Source organism: Callorhinus ursinus, unplaced genomic scaffold (genome assembly GCF_003265705.2).
Source record: "Callorhinus ursinus isolate GAN/ISIS: 27379988/994484 unplaced genomic scaffold, GSC_fseal_2.0 scaffold4, whole genome shotgun sequence".
Taxonomy (NCBI): Eukaryota; Metazoa; Chordata; class Mammalia; order Carnivora; family Otariidae; genus Callorhinus; species Callorhinus ursinus.
In genome coordinates, this window is record NW_027397066.1 from 30,687,175 (window position 1) to 30,710,098 (window position 22,924).

At 39.3% G+C, this 22,924-nt stretch overlaps 1 protein-coding gene and 1 pseudogene across 1 annotated transcript in view; both read left to right on the forward strand.

Annotated features, from left to right (window-relative positions):
• Positions 1–22,924, forward strand: part of NWD2 (NACHT and WD repeat domain containing 2) — a 168,800-nt gene that overhangs the window by 42,527 nt on the left and 103,349 nt on the right. The window contains exon 2 of the mRNA XM_025887474.2: positions 17,594–17,682. Coding sequence (XP_025743259.1) covers positions 17,594–17,682 — 89 coding nt within the window. The remainder of the gene's footprint in view (positions 1–17,593; positions 17,683–22,924) is intronic.
• LOC112835825 (ubiquitin-ribosomal protein eS31 fusion protein-like) lies at positions 5,110–5,518 on the forward strand (annotated as a pseudogene).

A 22,924-nucleotide genomic window follows, 5' to 3' on the forward strand; every position in this document is an offset into this window, starting at 1 on the left:
ACTGGTTATGCCATTCAAGTGATAGGAATTGTTTAAATTACTTTTCAGTATCAAACTGATACTGTTTAGTTTGATACTGAAAAGAATTTCACTACAATTTTTTGAATACTCATCAGATACATGTAAGGATTTTGGAGCAGCTTGGTGTTAGAATCATATCACCAACTGGACTTAGGCCATATGTGTGGAAGCAAGTCATTTAAAAGCATTGCCAACAGAAATCTACAGAGAACAATTTTCTGTATTTAGTGACTGAACAAATAGGATATAGCATCACAGAATATCATTTAATGCATAATGGTTATTTTCAAATAAAACTTTTATTGCCATCTATAAAAAAAATTTTAACTTTCTAATATGATTGGGTTAATCATTTTTATGTAGTATTGTTTTACCTAGCATCAGTTTTAGAGACTTCCTCTTTACTTAGCACTTCTGGTAACAATAGGAGCTGTGATGATGAAATCCCCAAGATAGTCGAGTGTTGAAGTATCTTCCAAATTAGATTGTGCTTATTGGGTCAGGTTTCCCCCACTGTCTGAGATAGAGATGTGTCTTAACTCTTCCTTACAGTTTAGCTTATTGTGAATGGGTCCTCGCACCCTAGAATGTGCAAGTACCCTCATGAGATTCCAACCTAGAGATGAGTCAGATAGAAGCCCAGTTCCCATTGCAAGATGCATATGCAAAGACAATTACTTGGGGTAGAAAGGGTAAAGAATTCGAATCCGTGTCATGGGCAGTAGAAAGAACATGGACTCTGGAGTTGGTACCCCAGGGTTAAACCATGAATTGACCAACACAACTAGTGTGCCCTCGGGCAAGTTGCCTAGCAACTTTGAGTCTCCTCAGTGTGAAATACAGATCACGATACCCATTTCACACGATTACTGTGAGGTTTATGTCAAAGTACCCAGAGCAGTCACAGAGGAGGTCTTAATAAATGTTCGTCGAGTCTGAATCTTTACTGCTCCTGTTCTCACACAGCTTAACTTAAATGACACTGAAAGCAAAAAAAAAAAAAAAAAAAAAAAAAAAAAATCAGTACAAAGAAGATAGGATATATATTCTAGAGTGCAGTGTTTTATGTGTATCCTTTATGTCAACAGGAATAAAGCCACTGCAAGGAGAATTAATTTCACACACTAGCCTTCTGCAAATGCCTCCTGTTCCAGGATCACTCTGGCCAGTATCACTTAACCCCAAGGTGAAAATGAATACACCAAGAGGGAGAAACACTTGTTCAATTTATTACAATAGCTGAGCTATCAAATTAAACGTGTTATTTATAGTATTCTAATTGTCAACCTGACATGTAATAATTTTTCAAGATCGCGTGTGCAGAAATTTAATCAGCAACCTGTTATTTCCAAGGAGGCTTAGTGAGTATATTCTGGAATAGAATTCAGGCATTGGAATCTCTTCTGCCTCCTCTGGCAGAGCCCTTAGGCACAGCAGTGGAATTTGTAGAAAAGTGGAAATTGCTGGTAGCAGCCCATTTGCAATGATTACACCATGCTAAACAATAGAAGTAAATTAGTGGTTGGTTTTTGTGGGATTAATGGAACCCAGTTGTTTTAGGAACATAAAGGAATGGGCATGATTATACTGGACCGAATCATTTGTTATTTAAGTGAAACTGAGCCTTAGGGAAAAAAGGTTATAAATTTGTGCTGAATTATTAGTAATGATGTTTTATAGTGTGTTTGTTAATTCCGTATACGGTTGACATCAGTATTTTAGCTTTGCCTTACTGTTTTTTTAAATCCCTGAAGTTTCCCATGATTTGTCATAATAAATCTTTTAACCTAGAATTCAAGCTGGTACTTAATGATGGATATTTGGACAGATACCGCCAATGTGGTTGCAGTGTTCCAATTTTACTACCTCAGATGATTATCTAGCTTTGGATGATACAAATTGGAAATTTCCACATGACTTCTGTACTTTTTCATAAGCCCTCAGCAATTCTTATTTGTAATGTGCTTATTTATACCCCATATCTGCACAGAAGCCCCATTTTTCAAAAATAAGCAATCTATAATTAATACTTTGATTTAATTCATTAATGTCAGAAAGTACAATACTTAGTAAGTATAGTTTCCTAAATAAATAGGGTTACTTCACCCATTTTTTCCAATATATTGCTTTGTATGAAAGAATACTTTGGTAAATGAATCTTTAAAAAAAAAAATCAGTTTGGGGGCACCTGAGTGGCTCAGTTGGTTAAGCATCTGCCTTTGGCTCAGGTCATGATCTCAGGGTCCTAGGATCGAGCCCTGCTTTGGGCTCCTTGCTCAGCAGGGAGCCTGCTTCTCCCTCTCCCTCTGCCCCTCCACCTGCTTGCTCTCTCCCTCTCAAATAAATAAAGTCTTTTTCAAAAAAAAATAAAAAAATTTTTTAAAAATCAGTTTTACTTTACAATGTGTTATTTTGACAGTTGCATTTTCCTTTTACTTTTCCCCTCCCCCTAAAGTGCATTCCAGAAAATCCCACATAGCCTGGTGTCATTGGTACTCCCATTAGAGTATATCATCTTTTTTCTTTAATTATGACATTTTTAATTCTGAAAATTTTAAACATGAAGAAAATGTGCCACCCAGATTTAATAAGTGTTTCGCCACAGATGTCTCACTTCAGATTTTTTTTTTAAAGAAGTAAATCATCCATGCAGCTAAAATTCTGACCACTTCCCTCCCCCTCCTTTCCTTAAGGGAGCAGAGCATGAGTTTGTATATTGTGTAGTTATGTCTGGTTGGAAAAGGTTACAACATGTACGCATCCTGTGTATTGTACAGGATACATTGTTACCAGGACAAACTGTTAACATTAGTTAAGAAAATCAAAGAGGCTGATTCTTTCTACTTTGGAAGGCATGCTAATTCACCGCTGTGCACAAAAACTGGTCTCACCTGAAGGTGTTTTGCCACCTTTTAGGTGACACCAAGTAGATTGCCAGTAGATTCCAGGTCACAATACCTTGATCCATTTTATGTCCTTATGTGATATTCCCTTCAAAGGACAGTTCGGCCCGAAACAGGAACAGAACTGCCCCCTTGTCTGCTGCTAACCCCCTGCCACCACCTTTCTTCCCATCTTTGTAGGGATCCCCCTTGAAGTCATGATGAAAATCTAAATGAAGATCCAGATTTTTTTCTGTTTTCTTCAGTGTGTCTAAAACAGTTTCTGGCACATCCTAGGAGTTCCATAAATATGTATTGAAAGAATGAATGAATGAGTCCATCCGTCACAGATAATGAGAACTTTTCCCATTTTCCTGAGATTTTTAGAATTTCTTTGTTAATCCATCTTAACCTTTCATCCATGATCTTAATTTCTTTTTTTTTTTAAAGATTTTACTCATTTATTTGAGAGAGCGCGTGTGAGCACAAGTTGGGGGGAGGGGCCGAGGGAGAGGAAGAAGCAGACTTCCCACTGAGCAGGGAGCCCAATATGGGACTAATCCCAGGACCCCGAGATCATGACCTGAGCTGAAGGCAGCCGCATAACCAACTGAGCCACCCAGGAGCCCCCCCCATTGATCTTAATTTCTGACTACATAGCTGAAGGACTCTCGGAAGACAACTTAGTACTTTTGGGGGCTAATGTACCTACATCTAAAGGAGGCCAAGCAACCATTTTCCCCAGTATTTTTTAATGAAAATTTTCAAACATACGGGAATGTTGAGAGACTTGTATAGTAAAAATACAGTATACCTACTACCTCGTTTCTACAATTACAATTTTACATATTTGCTTTAACATTTGTTTCGGTCAGGCTTTCCTATTCTATGGATTTCAAAGTAAATTGGAATCATCCATGCACTCCACCCTTAACATATCACGTCTGGTGTGTCATTAAGTGGAGCTCAATATTTATTGACCTTCTGTTTGTTTTTTGAGGTAAAATTAACATGCAGTGAAATGCACAAGTCCTCAGGGCACCATTTGATGAGTTTTGACAAATGCCTGTATCCATCTGAAAGAAATCTTAAGCTAAGTATAGAACATTTTCAAACCCTGCAGTGCCTTCCCGGTTAAACCCCATACCCACCCCCAGAGACAACCACTGTTCTTTTTTTCCACTATAGATTAGCTTAAAGCAACCAGTTATTAACAAATGCTTTTTTCCTTCCATTTAGAGAAAAAAAAAAAAAAAAAAAACTTTGGTTGGATTTGGCAACACGCATAGGTACCCTGCCTGAAGGTTGAATGAACAATCCATTTTCCATTTTCACATCGGTCATATTTTCTGAAGCTGTTCTTTCTGCTCTCCCAATGGCTCACTTACCCTTCTCCCTAATAATCTAACCATCTTCCAGTTCCTTTCTCATAGTTCATGGGTAAGCTGAGGGAAGAGGGAAGTGTCCTTAGGAAGGTCAAGACCATTTCAGACATAAATTCAACCGGCATTTATTAATGGCTTGCTTTGTGCCAGGTCCTGGCCTAGACACAGCGGATACCAAGATGAATAAAACATGAAGAACTCACAGTACGGGGATGCTGACAATAAGCAAATAACTGTTACTCATTTACTATGTTCAAAAGATACTTACCGAGTCTCCCCTGTGTGCCAAGCGGTGGGGAGACAGCCCTGAACAAGATAAACACAGTTCCTGCCCTCCAGAGCTTTAGCCCAGAGTTTTCACAGATCAGAAGTGCCGGGTGTTGCAGGAGCCAACAGCAGGCGGATAGAGCCTCCTAGGCCCTCCAAGAGGATGCGGGCAGTCAGGAAAGGCTTTCTGGAAGCCATTGCCTTTAAGCTGATATCTAAAGGACAAGCAGAAGCAAACCAGGGGAAAGGGCTGTGCAGGAGTTTGAATACAGGTGTGGGAACAGCACGGCATGTTGCAAGAGTGGACGTAGAGTGCAGAGAGCAAGGAGGAAAGTGACAAAGTGAAGCTGGAGAAGGAGATGGGGTAAATCCAGTCAATTCTTACAACATTCATCAGGAGAAGGTGTCCATATTTGACACGTTGAGCCTGCACCATTCTCACTGTTCATGCCCCAGATCAGTTACTGATATATTGGATTAGCTTCTGCGTGTCATCTAGAATTGGTTGTACTGTTTGAGAAAGAAGCAATGCTAAGAGGAAGAGCTAAAGAGGAATGATACGACACGACTTTAGTTGCATCGGACTTCTTAAAAGAAGCTGCTCTCCTGACTACAACATTCAAAAGGAGTCCACTCTTCATCTTGTGTTGAGACTTTGTGGTGGTGCTAAGAAGAGGAAGAAGAAGTCTTATACCACTCCCAAGAAGAATGAGCATAAGAGAAAGAAGGTTAAACTGGCCATCCTGAAATACTATAAGGTGGATGAGAATGGCAAAATCAGTCGCCTTCGTCGGGAGTGCCCTTCAGATGAGTGTGGTGCTGGAGTTTTCATGGCTAGCCACTTCGACAGACATTAGTGTGGCAAATGTTGTCTGACTTATTGCTTCAACAAACCAGAAGACAAGTAATTGTATATGGGTTAATAATAAAAGACATGAACTAACAAAAAAAAAAAAAAAAAAACTCTCTCGGGTCTGAGAGCAAAGGTAAAAGTTGGAAAGCAGGAATCCTTAAACCAAAGGCCTGAATTTCACTTTCTCCTTCAGAGGCCCAGAATCCGCCCAGGGCACGCAGCAGCCATAACCACACCTGTTAGCAGGCCTTCCCCGGGTAGGTAATTCAGCAATTTAAAAATAACTTAATATGGGGGCACCTGGGTGGCTCTTTGTTAAGCATCTGCCTTCGGCTCAGGTCGTGATCCCAGGGTCTTGGGATCAAGTCCCACATCGGGCTCCCTGCTCAGCGGGAAGCCTGCTTCTCCCTCTCCCACTCCCCCTGCTTGTGTTCCCTCTCTCACTGTGTCTCTCTCTGTTAAATAAATAAAATATTTTAAAAAAAAATAATATGGCCAATTTCTTACCTTTGAATTACTTTGATTTTCTTGCATTATTTAATACCTTGTAATAAAATTAAGTTCTCATAACAAAAATAACATTCCAATGTAAGGATTGTTTTGTGAGGCTTAAAAAAATCCCTTATAATGCAATGTTTTGTGCATCCCAGATAAGAGTCTATAGGAAAAAAATCCACAGTGATTCAGTTGCTGCATTGAATTGTGTGCTATTGCTGATAAAATCTCCATTACCTTTTTGTAAATTTAATTTTAATTACATCAGCCTAGTGGGCTCCATGCAGATATTTACTTTTAGTATAATGGATTTTTAAAGGAAAATGCTCCATGAAAGCATTGTGCATTGAATATTTTATTTGAAAGCAAATGGCAAAAACATTTTTGTAGAATTCAATATTGATACTCTGGGGAAAAGCAGTGAAAACATCCTTTAATGGATTATAAGGAAACCTTCACAACCTCTAGCTGTGAGTAGTAGTTAGAATTTCATACTGATTATAATATATTATTCATCAAGACATTGGAGTGAGAGGATACCTTTACAAAAACGTTGTTTTGCTGTTTTTTTCTGTGTAAAACTGTATTAATGTGCTTCATGTGGTGTGATATGACTAAGATAGCGCAACCCCAATAGTGATGAGTTCTGAAAAACACAGCCATAAATTTGTGATGATCATGGTATTTAAACTTACCTAAAACCCTTTAACTGCTTTTGATTAGTTTAGAATGGAAAAGAATGTTCACTGACAGGCCTCCTCTCAGTTTTCTGAAGTCTGAATCGCTCTCTCTTTTTTTTTTTTTTTTTTTTTATTGACCCTGGAGGACTCATTTCATGGTGACTTTCCATGAGGAACAGCTAAGAAGGATGTGGCCCAGGCCCCAAACATCCACCTCACTCATTGCCTGTTCATGAGATAGAAAGCTGAGGGACAGGTGGAGAGCTTGGTGAAGATGTGGCTTCTTCCTTTTTCTCTGGGTTCCAGATATTCCAGTGAAATGGAACGTGGTTTTATCTACAACAAATTTTTTTGCTTAATTTGATAGATTTGATGATTTTTAAGGATGTCAGTCCTGCTTCGTGATTGATCAGTTATGGGAATCCTTGGTTGAAACCGCAGTCAGCAAAAACTTAGTCATCAGAAACTAGAATTACTCAGGTCTTAAAGATCATGCAAAGTATGGCACATCGCAGTCAGAGATCCTGTGACCTGTGTTCACATACCTCCACTAGCAGCAAATCCATCTTTTAAAGCAGCCCGTTCGACCTGGAAAGCTCAAACAGAGTCAGATTTTTCTCTTGCTTTGGATTGAAACTATCTCACTGGAACCTGTCTGTTGTCCCTTACTCGGTGTGTGTATTTTAATAACCTATTCACAACAAAGGCAGGTGTCACTGTGTGTCCCGTTCCTGATTCCTACGCCTTAATTTGGCCTATCTTCCTTATAATTTTTAACCCTCATTTGTGTTCCTGGTTAGGCACATAATCTGTCTCTTCCTTTGCTCTGCTCATGGCATCAATTATCTCTACTATGTTACCACTAATTCCCATAACTTCATCTCCTACCCTTTCTTGGCCTTCCTCAGATCCTGGATTTCCAAATGTCTCTAAAACATTGCTGGAAAAACCTTTGAAACCTGTAATATCTGGAATTAAACAGGATCTTCCCTTCCAGAACGATTCCCCTGCCCAGTGGCCATAAATTCATTTTATCATACTACCTTTTTTCTGGTCTTCCAGGTTGAAAGTGTATTTTTGTAACATTTTATTTTGATACAAAGGCCGTTCCCATTATTCAAAGAGTCCATATTTGCAAATTTGCCCACTTACTAAAATTTCTTTGTAACCCCAACACCGATACTAACAGGAGTCATTGTGGACACGTGCAAAGCAGTGCCCCGCTCCCTGCTATGCCTGTTTGTCTCGGCTTTCCTGCTATACACAAGTATTCTTTCCACAGTTTATGTAGTGCCACATTTTCCACATTTTTGTGTTTTTTCTTGGTGACTTTTCTATGTAAAAGGGCCTCAAAGGACAGTGCTGATGGCTATACAGTGTCAATAAGCACCGGAGGTCTGTGAGGTGGGCGAATGAACATCTATGTGCTAGATGAGCTTCATGCAGGCATGAGCTACAGTGCCTTTGGCCAGTGTTCATGAATCAAAAGTATTTATCAAATAAGGTGTCTTTAAAGAGAACGCACATAAGGTTTTATATTGATCAGTCGATCAAAATACTGGGATTAGCAGCTCCCAGGAACCTAACCCTGTATTTCTCTTAGGAGCGGTGCTTTGGGATTCACTCATTCTGTGTTCATACCAAACTTCGTAGAACTTAACTACTGCAAATAACCAGAATCAGCTGAAATCTCAGACTTTCAGAAAAGTTGCAGGAGGAGTAAGAAGAATTTCTGGACACCCTTCACCTAGATTCCCCAGATGCTAATATTTTACATTTGCTTTATTCCTCTCCCTCTCTCTCTCTGTATGTGTATATACACACACAAAATTCCAACATAGATGGATATCCTTTGCACCAAAATGCTTCAATGTGTCTTTCCTAAAAGTAAGGAAATTATATATTCAAAATCAGAAAATTAACATAAATTCAATATTACATAATCTGTAGGTCTTATTAGGATTTACCAGTTGTCCTGATGATACCAGATCATGTGCTCCATTCAGCTGTTATGTCTCTCTAGCCATCTTTAATTCGGTCCGCTTTCTTAGTCCTTGACATTAATGTTTTTAGGAGCATATAATCATTTATTTTGTAGAATATCTTCAGCGTAATTTGATGTTTCTTTATGATTGAATTTATATTGTGCCTTTTTTGGCAGGAATATGACAAAAGTGAGTGTTCCCAGTATACCATATCAGGAAGAATACGATGTTGATTTGTTCCGTTTCTGGTAATGCTAATTGATTGCTTGGTTAAGGTGCTGTCTGCCAGGTTTTTCCACTCCAGAATTATTGTTCATGTTCTCCAGCCAAACAGCCCCAAGAATATAACTGGTTGAACAAAGCTGGGTTGGTTGGCTGAAAACCAGCCTCCCAGTGGGGAGAGTGCAGACCATGAGGAACTTCAGGACATCTCAGTATTACCCTCAGAGAGTATTAAGGGGTACTTATTATCAGGTTTAGACTTATGTTTGATTACTTGGGGGATGTTTCAAGGAAGTGGGGTTTTACTCTAGAATGGGTGCTTTCAGAAACAGGTGGTTTCATTCTTGGTTAATAATTTGTATCTAGGAGGCAAGAGAAATAGAGCAAAGTTAAACCTGTACTTGATAAAGAAGCAACATTCATTCATGTCAGTAGGGAGAGGGGGATAATTGGTCATTCTTTATAATTTGGACAGTATTTTTTTTTCCTGTGTCCATATGTGATTATGGGTAGTTTTTTCTTTTCCTCCATCCTGGTCACAGAGTGACCTTGTCTAATATCGGTGCTAGGTGAAATTATTTACATTCACAATCAGACACCATCATCTAGCTGTGAGAGCTAGGTCTGCTCCCATTTAATAACAGCCAGGGACTGCTTTTTTTCTTATTACTATTTTTTCCCTTTGTGATTAACATAAGCATCCCTACTGAAGTAGGTACGTGGGTAGGTGGGTTGATGGGGCAGGTGAATGAAAGTATGGGTGGATGGGAAGGGAGAGAGTTCTTCTTACCGTAGAAGGGTAATTGATAAATGTAAAAGATGAGGAAATAAAAAATCATTATTTGGCAGTTGTAACAGTTTATTCAGGCAGGGATCTTCAGTGGTTGCTCTTAACTGGTGGGTGAAAAGTTGAGGAGCAACAGGACATTTATATCATCTCAAAGTATTTCCCCACAAGATACTTACCAATTACAAGGAAAAGATAGTGTGTAAAGTAGAAAAATTTTTTAGTCACTCCAGTATGATGATGATGGTTGTGGTGCCACCAGCTTTTACTGAGAGGTTGAACACTGATTGCATCCTGATGCAGTAGACGGTATGGACATTCTCTGAGGTTTATGAACTAGCTCGAGGACATACACTTGATGTTTAACCAAGCCAGTATTCAAACCAAGGGTTTTCCTGAACAGCCATATTCTGCCATCTCCTTCTTGTATATCTGTCCTATCTGGCCTCTTTTTTTTTTCCTCCTATAATCAAAGGTATAAAATCTCTTCACCTCCTCTGGGCGCCTGGGTGGCTCAGTTGGTTAAGCGACTGCCTTCGGCTCAGGTCATGATCCCAGGGTCCTGGGATCGAGTCCCGCATCAGGCTCCCGGCTCAGCGGGGAGTCTGCTTTTTCCCTCTGACCCTCTCCCCTCTCATGCTGTTTCTCTCTCGCTCGCTCTCTAATAAATAAATAAATAAAATCCTTAAAGATAATAAAAATAATAAAAATTAAAATAAAATAAAATAAAATCTCTTCATCTCCTCTGTGGATTACTATATGTTTCCAGGTAATCCTCCCAATTCCAGGTTCTTCCTGTCACATCTGCCGTACAGATTGTTTCCTTTTGTTCTTCTCCATGAGGTCACATTTACCACGTCCTCACCCTGTCTCTTCATCAAATCCAGACCCTTCAGTAATGTGGCCCCAGTGCCTTAACTTGGTTTCCCTTTTCCATTCGTAGCTTTTAACATGTGTTTTCATTCACTTCAAGACTTGTGTTTCTCTTTGTGTATTGTTCTTTGATACATGATTTATTTACAAGTGTGTTCAATTTCTAAATGGGGATTTCCAGTTATTGATTTCCAATTTAATTCTATTATGGTTATAGATCATACTTGTTAAGATTTTAGTACTGTTAAATTTACAAGACTTGTTTGTGGTCTAGTATATGACCTATCATGGGAGCCCTAGAAAAAATATGTGTTTTGCTGTCTTTGGGTGGATAGTTCTACAAACGTAAAGTCAAGTTATTTGATAGTGATTGTTTAAGTTTTCTGTATCCTTGTTGATTTTCTGTTTAGTAATTTTATCACTTTTGGGGAATGCACTATAGAAATCACTAGCTGATGTTAGAATGTCTATTTCTCTTTTTATTTCTGTCCATTTTTGCTTTATAAATTTTAGGGCTCTGTTTATGAGTATGTATACATTTAAAATTGTTATATCATCGCTCTTTTATCTAGTATTATTTCTTAAAATCTGTTTTGTCTGATATTGTATATTCAATCTGCTTTTGGTTACTGTTTGCATGTTTTTTTCCTATCCTTTTTCAACCTATTGATGTTTTTATTTTTTTATTTTTATTTTTTTTAAGATTTTATTTATTTATGAGAGACAGAGAGAGAGAGGCAGAGGGAGAAGCAGGCTCCCAAGGAGCAGGGACCCGGATGCAGGACTCGATCCCAGGACCCTGGGATCATGACCTGAACCGAAGGCAGACGCTTAACCATCTGAGCACCCAGGCGCCCCCTATTGATGTTTTTTAAACCTAAGGTGTGTCACTTGTAGATAGCATATAATTGGATGTGGTTTCAATATCCAGTCTTTTGAGTGTTTATTCTTAAAGTTATCATTGATATGCTTGGATTTATTTCAGACCTCTTTCTCTTTGTTTTCTAAATATCACATGTCATTTTTCTTCACCTGTTCCCATTTTACTCTTCTTTGTTAAATATTTTAGTGTATCATTTTAATTCCTTTGTTGTGTTCTGTTTTTATTTAGTTTTTTTAAGTGCTGTAGGGATTACAAAATCTGTTGATTTATTACAGTTTAGATGAATAATAATTTAATAAATACATAAATTCTTTGTACCACTATACCTCCATTTTCTCCTTCTTCCTTCTTGTGTTATATATGTATAATATATGTATTATATATGCATATATGTTTATGTATATATGTTTGTTCAAACCCAACCATGCAGTGTTCTAACTATTGCTTTATTATATAGTCTTATGTTTTTTCAATAAGTATATAAAAGAGGCAACCTACTAAATAGAAGATATTTGCAAATGACATATCTGATAGTTTCCAAAATATATAAAGAACTGATACAACTCAATACCCAAAAAACGAATAATTCAATTAAAAAATGGGCAGAACGGGGGTGCCTGTGTGGCTCAGTTGGTTAAGCGTCAGCCAGGTCATGGTCCCAGGGTCCTGGGATTGAACCCCGCATGAGGCCCCCTGCCTCTCAGTGGGAGTCTGCTTCCCCTCTCCCTCTTCTGTTCCCCCTGCTTGTGCTGTCTCTCTCTGTTCTTCTCTGTCAAATAAATAAAACTTTAAAAAAATAAATAAAATTAAAAATGGGCAGAAGACATGAACAGACATTTCTCCAAAGACGACCTACAGATGACCAACAGACACATGACAAGATGCTCAGCATCACTCATCATCAGGGAAATGCAAATCAAAACCACAATAAGTTACTACCTCACACCAGTCAGAATGGGTAAAATCAGAAACATAAGAAACAAGTGTTGGCAAGGATGTGGAGAAAAAGGAATCCTCTTGAAGTATTGGTGGGAATGCAAAGTGGTGCAGCCACTGTGGAAAACAGTATGGAGGTTCCTTAAGGTATTAAAAATAGAACTACCTCACAATCCAGTAATCGCACTACTGGGTATTTACCCAAAAAACCAGAAAACACTAATTCAAAGGGATACATGCACACCTGTGTTTATTGCAGCTTTATTTACAACAGCTAAAATATGGAAGCAACCCAAGTGTTCATAATTGATGAACAGATAGAGAAGATGTGGAGTGTGTGTGTGTGTGTGTGTGTGTGTGTGTGTGTGTATGTAATGGAATATTATTCAGCCATAAAAAAAGAATGGGATCTTGCCATTTGCAACACAGATGGAGCTAGAGAGTATAATGCTAAGCAAAATAAGTAAGTCAGAGAAAGACAAACATCGTGGAATTTAAGAAACAAAGGAAAAAAGAGAAAGAGACAAACCAAGAAACAGACTTTTACTATAGAGAACAAACTGATGGCTACCAGAGGGAAGGTGGATGGGGGGATGGGGAAATAGGGTATGGGGATTAAAGAATATAGTTACCATGATTAAAAAAAATAACATTAAAAAATTTTTAAAGTGTATAAAATAATACAGAAAAAAGATATATTTATATAATTATGTAATCGTTTTTTTACATACTTACATATTTACCTTTCCAGTGCTTTTCATTCTTTGTATAGATTTGTTAATGTCTGATGTTATTTCTTTTCAGTTTGAAGGAATTTCTTTAGTAAATTCTTAATGCAGATCCGCTAGCCACAGGTTTTCTTAATCTTTTTAAATTTGGTAATGTTCTTATTTCACCTTTTCTCAATTTTATTGAGATATAATTGACAAGAATAAATTGTATATATTTAAAGTATACAACTTGATGTTTTGATCTACATTGTGAAATAATCACCACAGTCAAGCCAATTAATATATTTGTCACCTCACAGAGTTAACCTTTTTTTTCCCCTTGTTTTTGTGGTGATTATACTTAAGATCTACCATCTTGGCAAATATAAAGCCTACAATACAGTATTGTTAACTATATCTACATCTTTATACATTAGATCTCCAGAACTTGTCCATCTTGTCTAAATGCAACTTTATACCCTTTGACCAACACTTCCCCATTTCCCCCTTCAGCCCTTGGCCCCCATCAGCCCTTGGCCCCCATCATTCTACTCTCTGCCACTATGAGTTTGACTACATTAGATTTGAACAATAAGTGAAATCCTATAGTAATTGTCTTTCTGTGCCTGACTTATTTTGCTTAAGATCATGTCCTCCAGGTCTTTTTTTTTTTTTTTTTTTTTTCATTTTTTTGTTGGCTATAAATTTTTTGGTTGACTTTCCCCCCCCCCCCCCAGTATTTGAGTATATTGTTCTGTTGTCTTCTGGACTTCATGCGTTCTCATGAGAAGTCAGCCCTTAGTTGTATTTCCCTGTATGTGATGAGTCATTTTTTTCTGGCTTCTTTCAAGATTTTCTCTTTATCTTTGGTTTCAGTCATTTGACTAGGTGTCTGTGGATCTCTTAGTCATTATCCTGTTTGGGTTCTTTGAACTTCTTGGACATGTAGATTAATGTTTTCCATTAAATTTAGGACATTTGAACAATTATCCAAAATTACTTTCCTCCTTTCTCTTACTCCTGTCCTTCTGGGACTCCCTTTACCTACATGCCACTACAGTTGATGTTGTCTCACAGCTTTCTGTTCATTTTTCTTTATTCTTTAAACATGGTTACCTGAAGTTCCTTGAATATATTTATAATAGCTGTTTTGAGGTTGTTTTTGTCAACTAAACCTCACATAGGAAAACTAAGAGACAATTTCTGTTGACTACTTATTTCTCCTGAATAGGTGTCACATTTTTCTGTTTATATATCTCAACATTTTTGTTGAAAAGTGGACATTTTAAGTAATACATTGTAACAAATCCAGATTCTGATTTTTACCTAGGGGAAGGGAGGGAAAACTGGGAAGATATCAGAGAGGGCGATAAACCATGACAGACGCTTGACTCTAGGAAACAAACTGAAGGTTGTGGAAGGGGAGGTGGGTGGGGGCATGGGGCAACTGGGTGATGGGCATTAAGGAGGGGAGGGCACATGATGTGATGAACACTGGGTGTTATATGCAACTAATGAATCATTGAACACTACATCAAAAACTAATAATGTGTTGGCTAATTGAATTTAAAAAAAAAAATACTCCCTCAACTAGGGCTCTTCCTGTGAGTAATTCAGACACTGCACAGAGACTAATCATTAACTCTGAAATCATTGAGGAATTATTTAGAATGCAAATCCTTTTTTAAAAACCTAATAGTGCTGCCCAAGTGTTAATTCATCTTATCAAAGGGATGAGGAACTGGGCAGATACAAATAGATGTGTGATGACTATGTAGAAAGAGTCAATGATGACATACCTTGTCTCTGATCTACACTTTTTTAAGAGGTCCCTTTTTATGTGTGACATTCTGTAACTTAATTTTTCCTATTTATGACATTCTAATGTTATTTAATTGCCAACCATCTGGATTTGCTGTGAGTATGAATCAGGTTTTTTAATATAATTAAGCCAGCTTATCTGTCACCCATTATAATTAATCCATTTTATCTCAATTACTTTTCCATTTCCAGAGCCAATCATCACATATTAATACAAATACAGGAAAATCTGAGTCATTTTTGTAACGTAAGTAATAACACAGAATGTCAGATATGTGCATACGCTCCCTTCACACTTTGGGGAAGGTTCAACATAATTTGGTAAAATACGTTAGTGTTCTGCCAGAAACACAGAAACCAAAAAAGAAATCAGTATTTCAGTTCTCATTCACTTACTTCGTGAACCATAGTCTTGATTCTGTATCCATCCAAGGACAAATTGTAATGTAGCAAGCCCTTCTGTTTCTGGTGGTAATTACAGGGAAGCATTGCCTGTCAGCTCATTCTGGTCACTGGTGCATGTGTGGGGTTTTTTCATTCACTTATTTCTTAATTGAGCACAACTCCGATCACTGGGGATGTAGCAGTAAATGAGACAGAAGAAGGTTGTAACACTTTTTGAGCTCACTTTGTAGTGGGCGAGACCCATAGTAAACGAATAGCAACGGTAGTGATGAGTAATGTGCAAAGAATTTGAAAGGCGACGGGACAGAGAGTCGGTTCTGTAGATGGAGGGCTCAGAGAGGTCTCTCTGAGGAGGTGGCTCTAAAGCTGATACCTGATTGACAGGAGACGCCATGAGCTGATCACCAGCATTACAGGAGGAAGTCCTAGCTAGAGTGAAGGCCATGAGTAGGTGTATAATCTTCGAAGTGGTTAAGAGATCACTTTGGGAGAGGGAGAACGTTCAAAGTAAGGAGTGTGGATTTCATTCCAAGTGCCATGCAGAGCTGCTGGAGGGCTTTATGTGATCTGATTTGCGTTTATAAAAGACCAGTCTGGCTTCTCTGTGGAGAATGGATTAAAGGGGGTAAGAATGGGAACAGGGAGGAAGAGTCCAGATTGAGAGGTGAGATCAGCATCCCTTAAGTACTCCATGAAGTTATCCTATGCATCATTTTCGAAGATTGATTCTTTGCACCGTTGCAGATTTCCTATGGTTAGAGCAAACTATGGAGTACTCTAGATTCAAATGGCTCTCTAGATTCAAGTCCAGTTTCTCCAACTTAGAGGTCATAGAACTTCGGGCAAGTCTCTTAACCCCTCTGTATTTCAATTTCCTCTTATAAAAACAATGGAATAGTGGGGCGCCTGGGTGGCTCAGTCAGTTAAGTGCCCGACTCTTGATTTCAGCTTGGGTTGTGATCTCAGGGTCGTGGGATTAAGCCCCATGTTGGGCTCTGCACTCAGCACAGAATCTGCTGGAGATTCATTCTTTCCCTCTTCCCCCTCACTCAGCTTACGCTCTCGCTTTGTGAATAAAATATTTTTTTAAAAATGGAATAGTAATTTTACCTATTCATAGAGTTGTCAGAAGTAACTAAGAAAATACACATAGGAATACTTAGTACATGCTTATAGTAAGCACTCAGTAAATATTACTATATTTCTGTCTTATCGTACTATGCCACATTCAGATGGCAGTACCTAGTAATGAGTTACGATTAACATTTTTAAGAAATAAAAAAATTTGTTCATGTGTTATTTTGATACTATTTCAGCATCTCTTAATCCTGTTTGTTTAATTTGTAATAGTATAATCATGTTGTTATAATATGCATATTATTCCCAACTTCCGCATCTGGTAGTATTTGTTTATTTTTAAAGTGACTTCTGTTATTTGTGTGTTAAACACCTGTAGCCTTCTAGAGAGATTGATTGAATATTAATCACCTTTATTGTGAAGTTAATGTTTTCAGCCCTTAAAGCGGGATGAAGGAGGCTGGGCCTTGGATCCTGAGATTATATAGATCATGTAAACACTGAGTATATGGCCTCCACCAGGGCCATGACAACACATGGGCACTGCTCAAATGCATCACTCCTCTCCTTGGTCCTCCTGCTTTGGACTTCGGGTCTGTGTTGGATCTATGGCTAGAAAAGACCCTATCCATTTAGACCATAGGGTAGTCTAGAAGCTTGTAGTGAGTCTTTGGTTTCCCCGTAAACACTGGTTTCTGTCACTTTGTCAGGCTAGCTTGGAAGCTGGCTCCCACGATTTGTCTTTCCTCACTACTGTGCTGATTGCATGGATACTGTACTGAATTTTGCAAAAGTCGAATTATTTCTAAATACTATAGAAATGATGATAGAGATTGGATAGTATTTGGAATCAGTAACTAAATTAATGTGCATGTGTGATGTGTGTGTGAATTGGTAACTTTTACACGTCATGGGGCTAAAACACCTGATAGCCAGTAGCCTTATGATTTTTCCTTCTGCCTCTTCCAAAGACTGCATGGTCCGGCTACTTAAGAGATTCATGGGAGCGTCTGTGTAGGCATAAAGACTCAAATGTGAATTCTCAGCTCTGCCGGCCCACACGGAACTGACCGGTGGGGCTCCCATCCATCCCACAGGCTCTTACATCTGGTAGGGGGCTCTCTGCTCCCCCTGCTCTGTTAGGAGCAGGTTCCCTCCTTCCCCCCAGCAGTCAAATATCCTGTCATTTCACAACCAGCACCCAACTGGATTATATTAATGTTAATATTAATTTGTAAGCTTACATTTTTTTCCAGAAATACCTATGTGTGGACATAACTCCCTTTCTCTGTGTTTGTTTTTCTACCACAGACACGGGAGCAGAAAGACAGGCACTAAGAGAAAATGTGTATCCTAAATTGAGAGAATTCTGCAGAGAAAACTATGGATTAGAATTTCAGGTAACTCTGATATTAATTCCATTTTTAATTATGGCAGCTGAATAATGTTTGTGCTTGTTTATTGTCACAACTTCGGTGTTCTAAACACGTTTCAAGCTCTGAAAATTTTTATTTCTTTAAGCATGGGTAAAAAGGAACACTGGAAAATGGAAAATAAAATATTTAGTCCTTTGGGGGGCGCCTGGGTGGCTCAGTCAGTTAAGCATCTGCCTTCGGCTCAGGTCATGATCCCAGGGTCCTGGGATCAAGCTGCATTGGGCTCCCTGCTGAGTGGGGGAATCCGCATCTCTTGGCCTTCCTGCACCTCTCCTTCTGCACTCTCGCACGCGCATGCTCTCTTTCTCTCTCTCTCTCTCTCAGATAAATAAAATCTTAAGAAAAATATTTAGTCATTTTTGGTGCTTTGCACTTTTATGCTTTCTTGGCCTCTGTCTGGTATTGGCTCATCTTCTCCTTTTAACCATGTTTATTTGCTTCTCGGCAATCTCTACTGTTCTCAGGAAGGTGAAGGTTGCTGAGCACATGCCTATAGGCTGTGGTCTCTAGAAATGGTTTGCACCTAAAAATTGGGACCAGCTTTCTCCCAGGTGTTTTCTTTTAGCAGCCTGGCCAGCCCTTGCCTTCTAGCTTGCCTTTTAGATTTTGTTCACATTGTAGAATGTCCCTTTTCCTATGTCAGGGATCTGCCATTTACCCAAAAAAGAAAAAAAAAATCAACCTTTCAAGAGACAATAACTGTGCGTGTCATTGCTAAAGTTCATGAATACCCTGGTATTTGTAGACACCACTGATTTTACCACCTTTTCTTTTAAAAGTACTAGAAAACATTGGGCATATCTTGAACATCCCCAGATTTAAAAAGTAAATGGCTCCTGGAACAGATAACATTATTCAGTCAAAAGTGTTCAACCTCATTCACAACGGACATCTTAACTCTGCAGTGCTATCTTAACTATATGTTTCCATTGGTAAGTCAGGAATATGTACCAGAGATTTGTGGTTTAAGAGTACAAAATGCATCTTTGTTAGTGGAAGAAAATTCCACCTTTCATTTATTTCCTCCTGAATATTTTATCTTAGTATACTTCATGATGCTTTCTCGTGTGATGTGTAAAACAGTTGGTCTCAAAATGGCTTCCATCTCCTACTGCCTCCTGTCAGTGAGCAGCAGGCCATTATGACACACATATTGAAAAGTTACTCATAAGTCACCATTTGCTAGATAAATGGTGAGCCTAAATTAAATTCCTTGTTGCGAATTCAGCCCTGCCTTCTCTGAGGAACCTGGTTCTACTAATAACAGAGTCTCAACTGTTAAAAAAAATTCTGATCTGTCAAGATTCCCAAAGACTTGGACACTCCTTGGGGACTCAATTACCGTGGAGGAAGAGATGTGTCCAAGCATGTTAATTCCATCTTTGAGTTTGTTTGGATATGCATCATTTTTTTTTTTAGTAGAGGTAGGAATTTGTTGAGCCACAGACCAGCCTGCATAAAACATGGTATTCAGATTAGCTGAGAGGAAAATAAAGAAAAATATATTTTCTAAATTATAAGTAGGGCCAGGAAAAGACTGATAAAGCCAGAGGAAAGCTGTAGAAGTCAAGGTCCATGGAATAAATTGACAGCAAGGATCATTCTAGGCAGGTGCATTGAATGCGTCATTGAGATACCGGGCAGCAGTGGAAACCACACTGGGCAAAGGAAGTTGGGACTGAACCCCCAGCTTTCCACTGTGACTCCCTCAGTCAGTGTCCGAAATGGGAGTGGTGACCGCTTCATATCTAAGGTTGTGTTTGGAATAAAAATATGCAGGGTTGCATTTATTTCCCACCTTCTGAGCTTAACGGGAGCTCAAATATATATGTCATACTTGAATCTTCTAAGAATATACTTTTTAGTATAGTCTCTTCTAGTCAGTTGATTATAGACCTTCCTGAAGATGTGTTTTCTAGTGAGATGGTTCTCCTTTCTCAACTGCCACAAAATAAAATGCTGGAATCTAAATTAAAAAAAAAAAAAAAATAGTTTACCTGTATAGTACTCTGGATTTCATCTTTGGCTCTGCATTGAACCCAGAAGAAATGAATTTCCTACAGTTACCCAAACATATACCAATCCCTTTTAAGCTTCCTTGCCTTTGTTTATGCTGTTCTTTCCACCCACAATGCTCTGCAACCTGCTTCTTCCCCTGCCACCCTTGAAGTCCTACTCATTCTGAAGACTCTTCCTATAGATCCTAAGGCCCCTCTCTTTCTGACTACAACCCTGTAGCTAAATATTCTCCATGTGGCTCACCCTTGAACACTGCAAGCCCATTCCCATTTAAGGGCTTTGTCCTGGCTGTGCGCTCTCTGTAGGAATGTTCACTCCCTCATCTTCTTCACATGGGAGCTTTCTTTTTGCTCTCCAGGTCTCCACGAAATGTCACTTCCTAGAGATGCTTCCCTTGTAACCCAATCTAAAGGAACCACCTAGAGGATTTCTTTTACATCACCCTATTTTTATCTGCATAGCATGTGTGAATATTGGATATTTTGCCTTTTTCATCTATTGGCTTGCTTATTGTCTCTGTCCCACTAGATTATAAGTTTCACAAGAACAGGGATGTGTCTGCCTTCGTGACAGCTACATTCCTAGACCTGGTATAGTGCCTGACATGTAGCAAAACTCTTATGGGAATGTGTTGAACAAGTGAATGCCTTTCTGAGCATATGAATGAATGAAGTCTCAGTCCAAACATTACTTGCTTAAGGAAGCTATCTCTGAGCCCCTGGTTCCTACTAGGTTATGCCATGTACCCACCTTTTTGCTCCCCTATAATCCCAGGCATAACTCTCAGTTATGCATCCAGTTTGTTCAAGAAGTACTTGTTGACCATTGAGCACGTGCCAGGCAACATCCCAAGTGCTGGGAATACAAAAACAAACCAATCAGACCCTCTTCTTGTGGAGCTTCCAATATTGTTGGGGAGGCAGACAACAAACAGTAAATCCTCAGTGGTGATAGATGTGTTTTATTGAGTAAATGCTTTTAGGAAAAGTAAGACAGGATATGGGGGTTAGGGAGTACCAGGTAGTCAGAGAAGGACTCAGTGATAGGACAGCCTTTGAACAGAGATCTGTAGAAAGTGATGGAACAAATCATGCAGATGCTTTGGTAGGAGAAATCCGGGTATAGGCAACCAGGAAAAGGGTCTGAGGTGGGAGCATGTTCAGAATATTCTAGGAACAGTAAAGAAGCCAAGTGTCGGTGGAGTGGAGTAAGAGAAATAATTGCAGGAGAGGACATCACATTCAGATCACATGGGACATTATGGGCCAAGATTAAGGACTTAGAATTGTCCTGAGTGAGAAGGGAAAGGAGGACATTACAGGACTTGTGTTCAAGAGAGTCACTCAAGCTCTGTGAAGGGACGAGAATGGGGGAAGGGAATGGTAGAAGCAGGAGGGATAATGCAAGTTAAGAAATGATCATGGCATGGTCTAGAGCCAGCGATGGAGAGGATGAGACATCTGGTGAGGTGACATTTTCATCACCTGTCTCTAAGGTCTCAAAGTTCTCAGGACTGGACTTGTGTCTTCCTCGATGTGTCCCAGTGATAAGTCCAGTATCTGGCACGTCGTAGACCGTTGAGTTAAATATTATTGAATTGGTAGAATATGGAGTTACATTTGACACAAGGCCTTCTAACGTTGTCTCTCTATATGCCTGTCGGGCAGGCTGTTCTCTAGTGTTTTCTTAATTTTTTTCATTTTAAACGAAGATATTTAATGAAAAAGCTAATTAGACCCTCTGATTATGAACGCCAGGTAATTCTGTGTGTGATCCACATGGGTCGGTTGTTGTTGCTCGGAGATGGAAACAACTGAATGGGAGGAACATCAAGCTCACCCAGAGCAGAGAACACACGTGGCTTCAGAAAGACGAGGTGTTTAAATAATAGGGTGTTTGACTTGCCAGTGTTCGGTTAATGCCCTTGGTTATGGAGAAAAGGATAGAAAGGGAGCCCGAGGGGAATAAAATGGGAAAAATACAGACAGATTGGGGCAAAAAGCCGGCGGTGCGGGACCCAGTGAGTAAAGGACTTGTAATTCTACCCACAGGTGCCATCCGCTCTTGCTTTCTGAGGTTTCTGCTCCATTCCCGCTGCCGGGACTCTGGTCTAACCCTCATCGCTTCAAAAATTGGATATGTGAAAAGCATCCTAACTGAGCTTGTTCTCCACTTACTGCCAATTGGTTACAAGTTGTTGAGGAAGAGACTAGTTTTCACTTATTTGTAAGTTTCCAGGGCCTGAAAGAGTGTTTAATATTTAGTGGGGTTTAGTAAAAGCTTGTTAAGCAGAACTGCCTACACCATCGCCCTGCCTGAGTTTTTCTACACATCACCACCAGAGCAATCTTGACGTAAATGTCATGTTGTCAGGTCCTTTGCTTAAAAGCTCTTAATGGCTCCCTGCTGCCTACGGGGGTCGCTCTTTACTGTGACTCAGCTGTCTCTCCAAGTTCATCTCCCATTCTCCCCGACACAAACAGGCACTCCAAGCCTGTCCTCTTGGAGCACATCTTGTGGATTGCTCATTCTTGACTTTCTTATCAGAAATACCCTTTCTCGGAGTGCTTGGATGGCTCGGTCAGTGAAGCATCTGCCTTCCGCTCAGATCATGATCGTAGGGTCCTGGGATCGAGCCCCACATCGGGTTCTCTGCTCAGTGGGGAGTCTGTTTCTCCTTCTCTCTCTGCTCCTCTCCCCACTCATGTGCACATGCATGCGTACTCTCTTTCTCTCTCAAATATATAAAATCTTAAAAAAAAAAAAAAATGTACCCTTTCTCTTCCTCACCCCGCTCCCAACCTCAAAATCCAGCTCAAGGCCTAGCTTTCTCAAAAAGTCTTCCCCACTTCTACTCTGTAAACTCTTATAAATCCACCCCACCCAGCCCCCACTGGTAATCTGACTCAAGAGTAAACCCAGTTAGTGTAGGAACCTCTAACTGGGGGGGTGCTTGACTCAGTTGGGCACTTAGGACACATCCATTTTGAAAGTGATTTTCATTTGAGACCAGCCATTCAACTCTGTGTCATTCCTTAAGAATACCTTCTGACAGCCAGCTTCCTTAGTGGCACATAGTATTTATCTCATTTCATCTTCATCACCAATGTTCATAAACCTCTTCCTTTTTTTTTCACCTTTAATATCCAGTAAACCCTGGGTTTTTTTCCACCCTCAGACCCCCAGT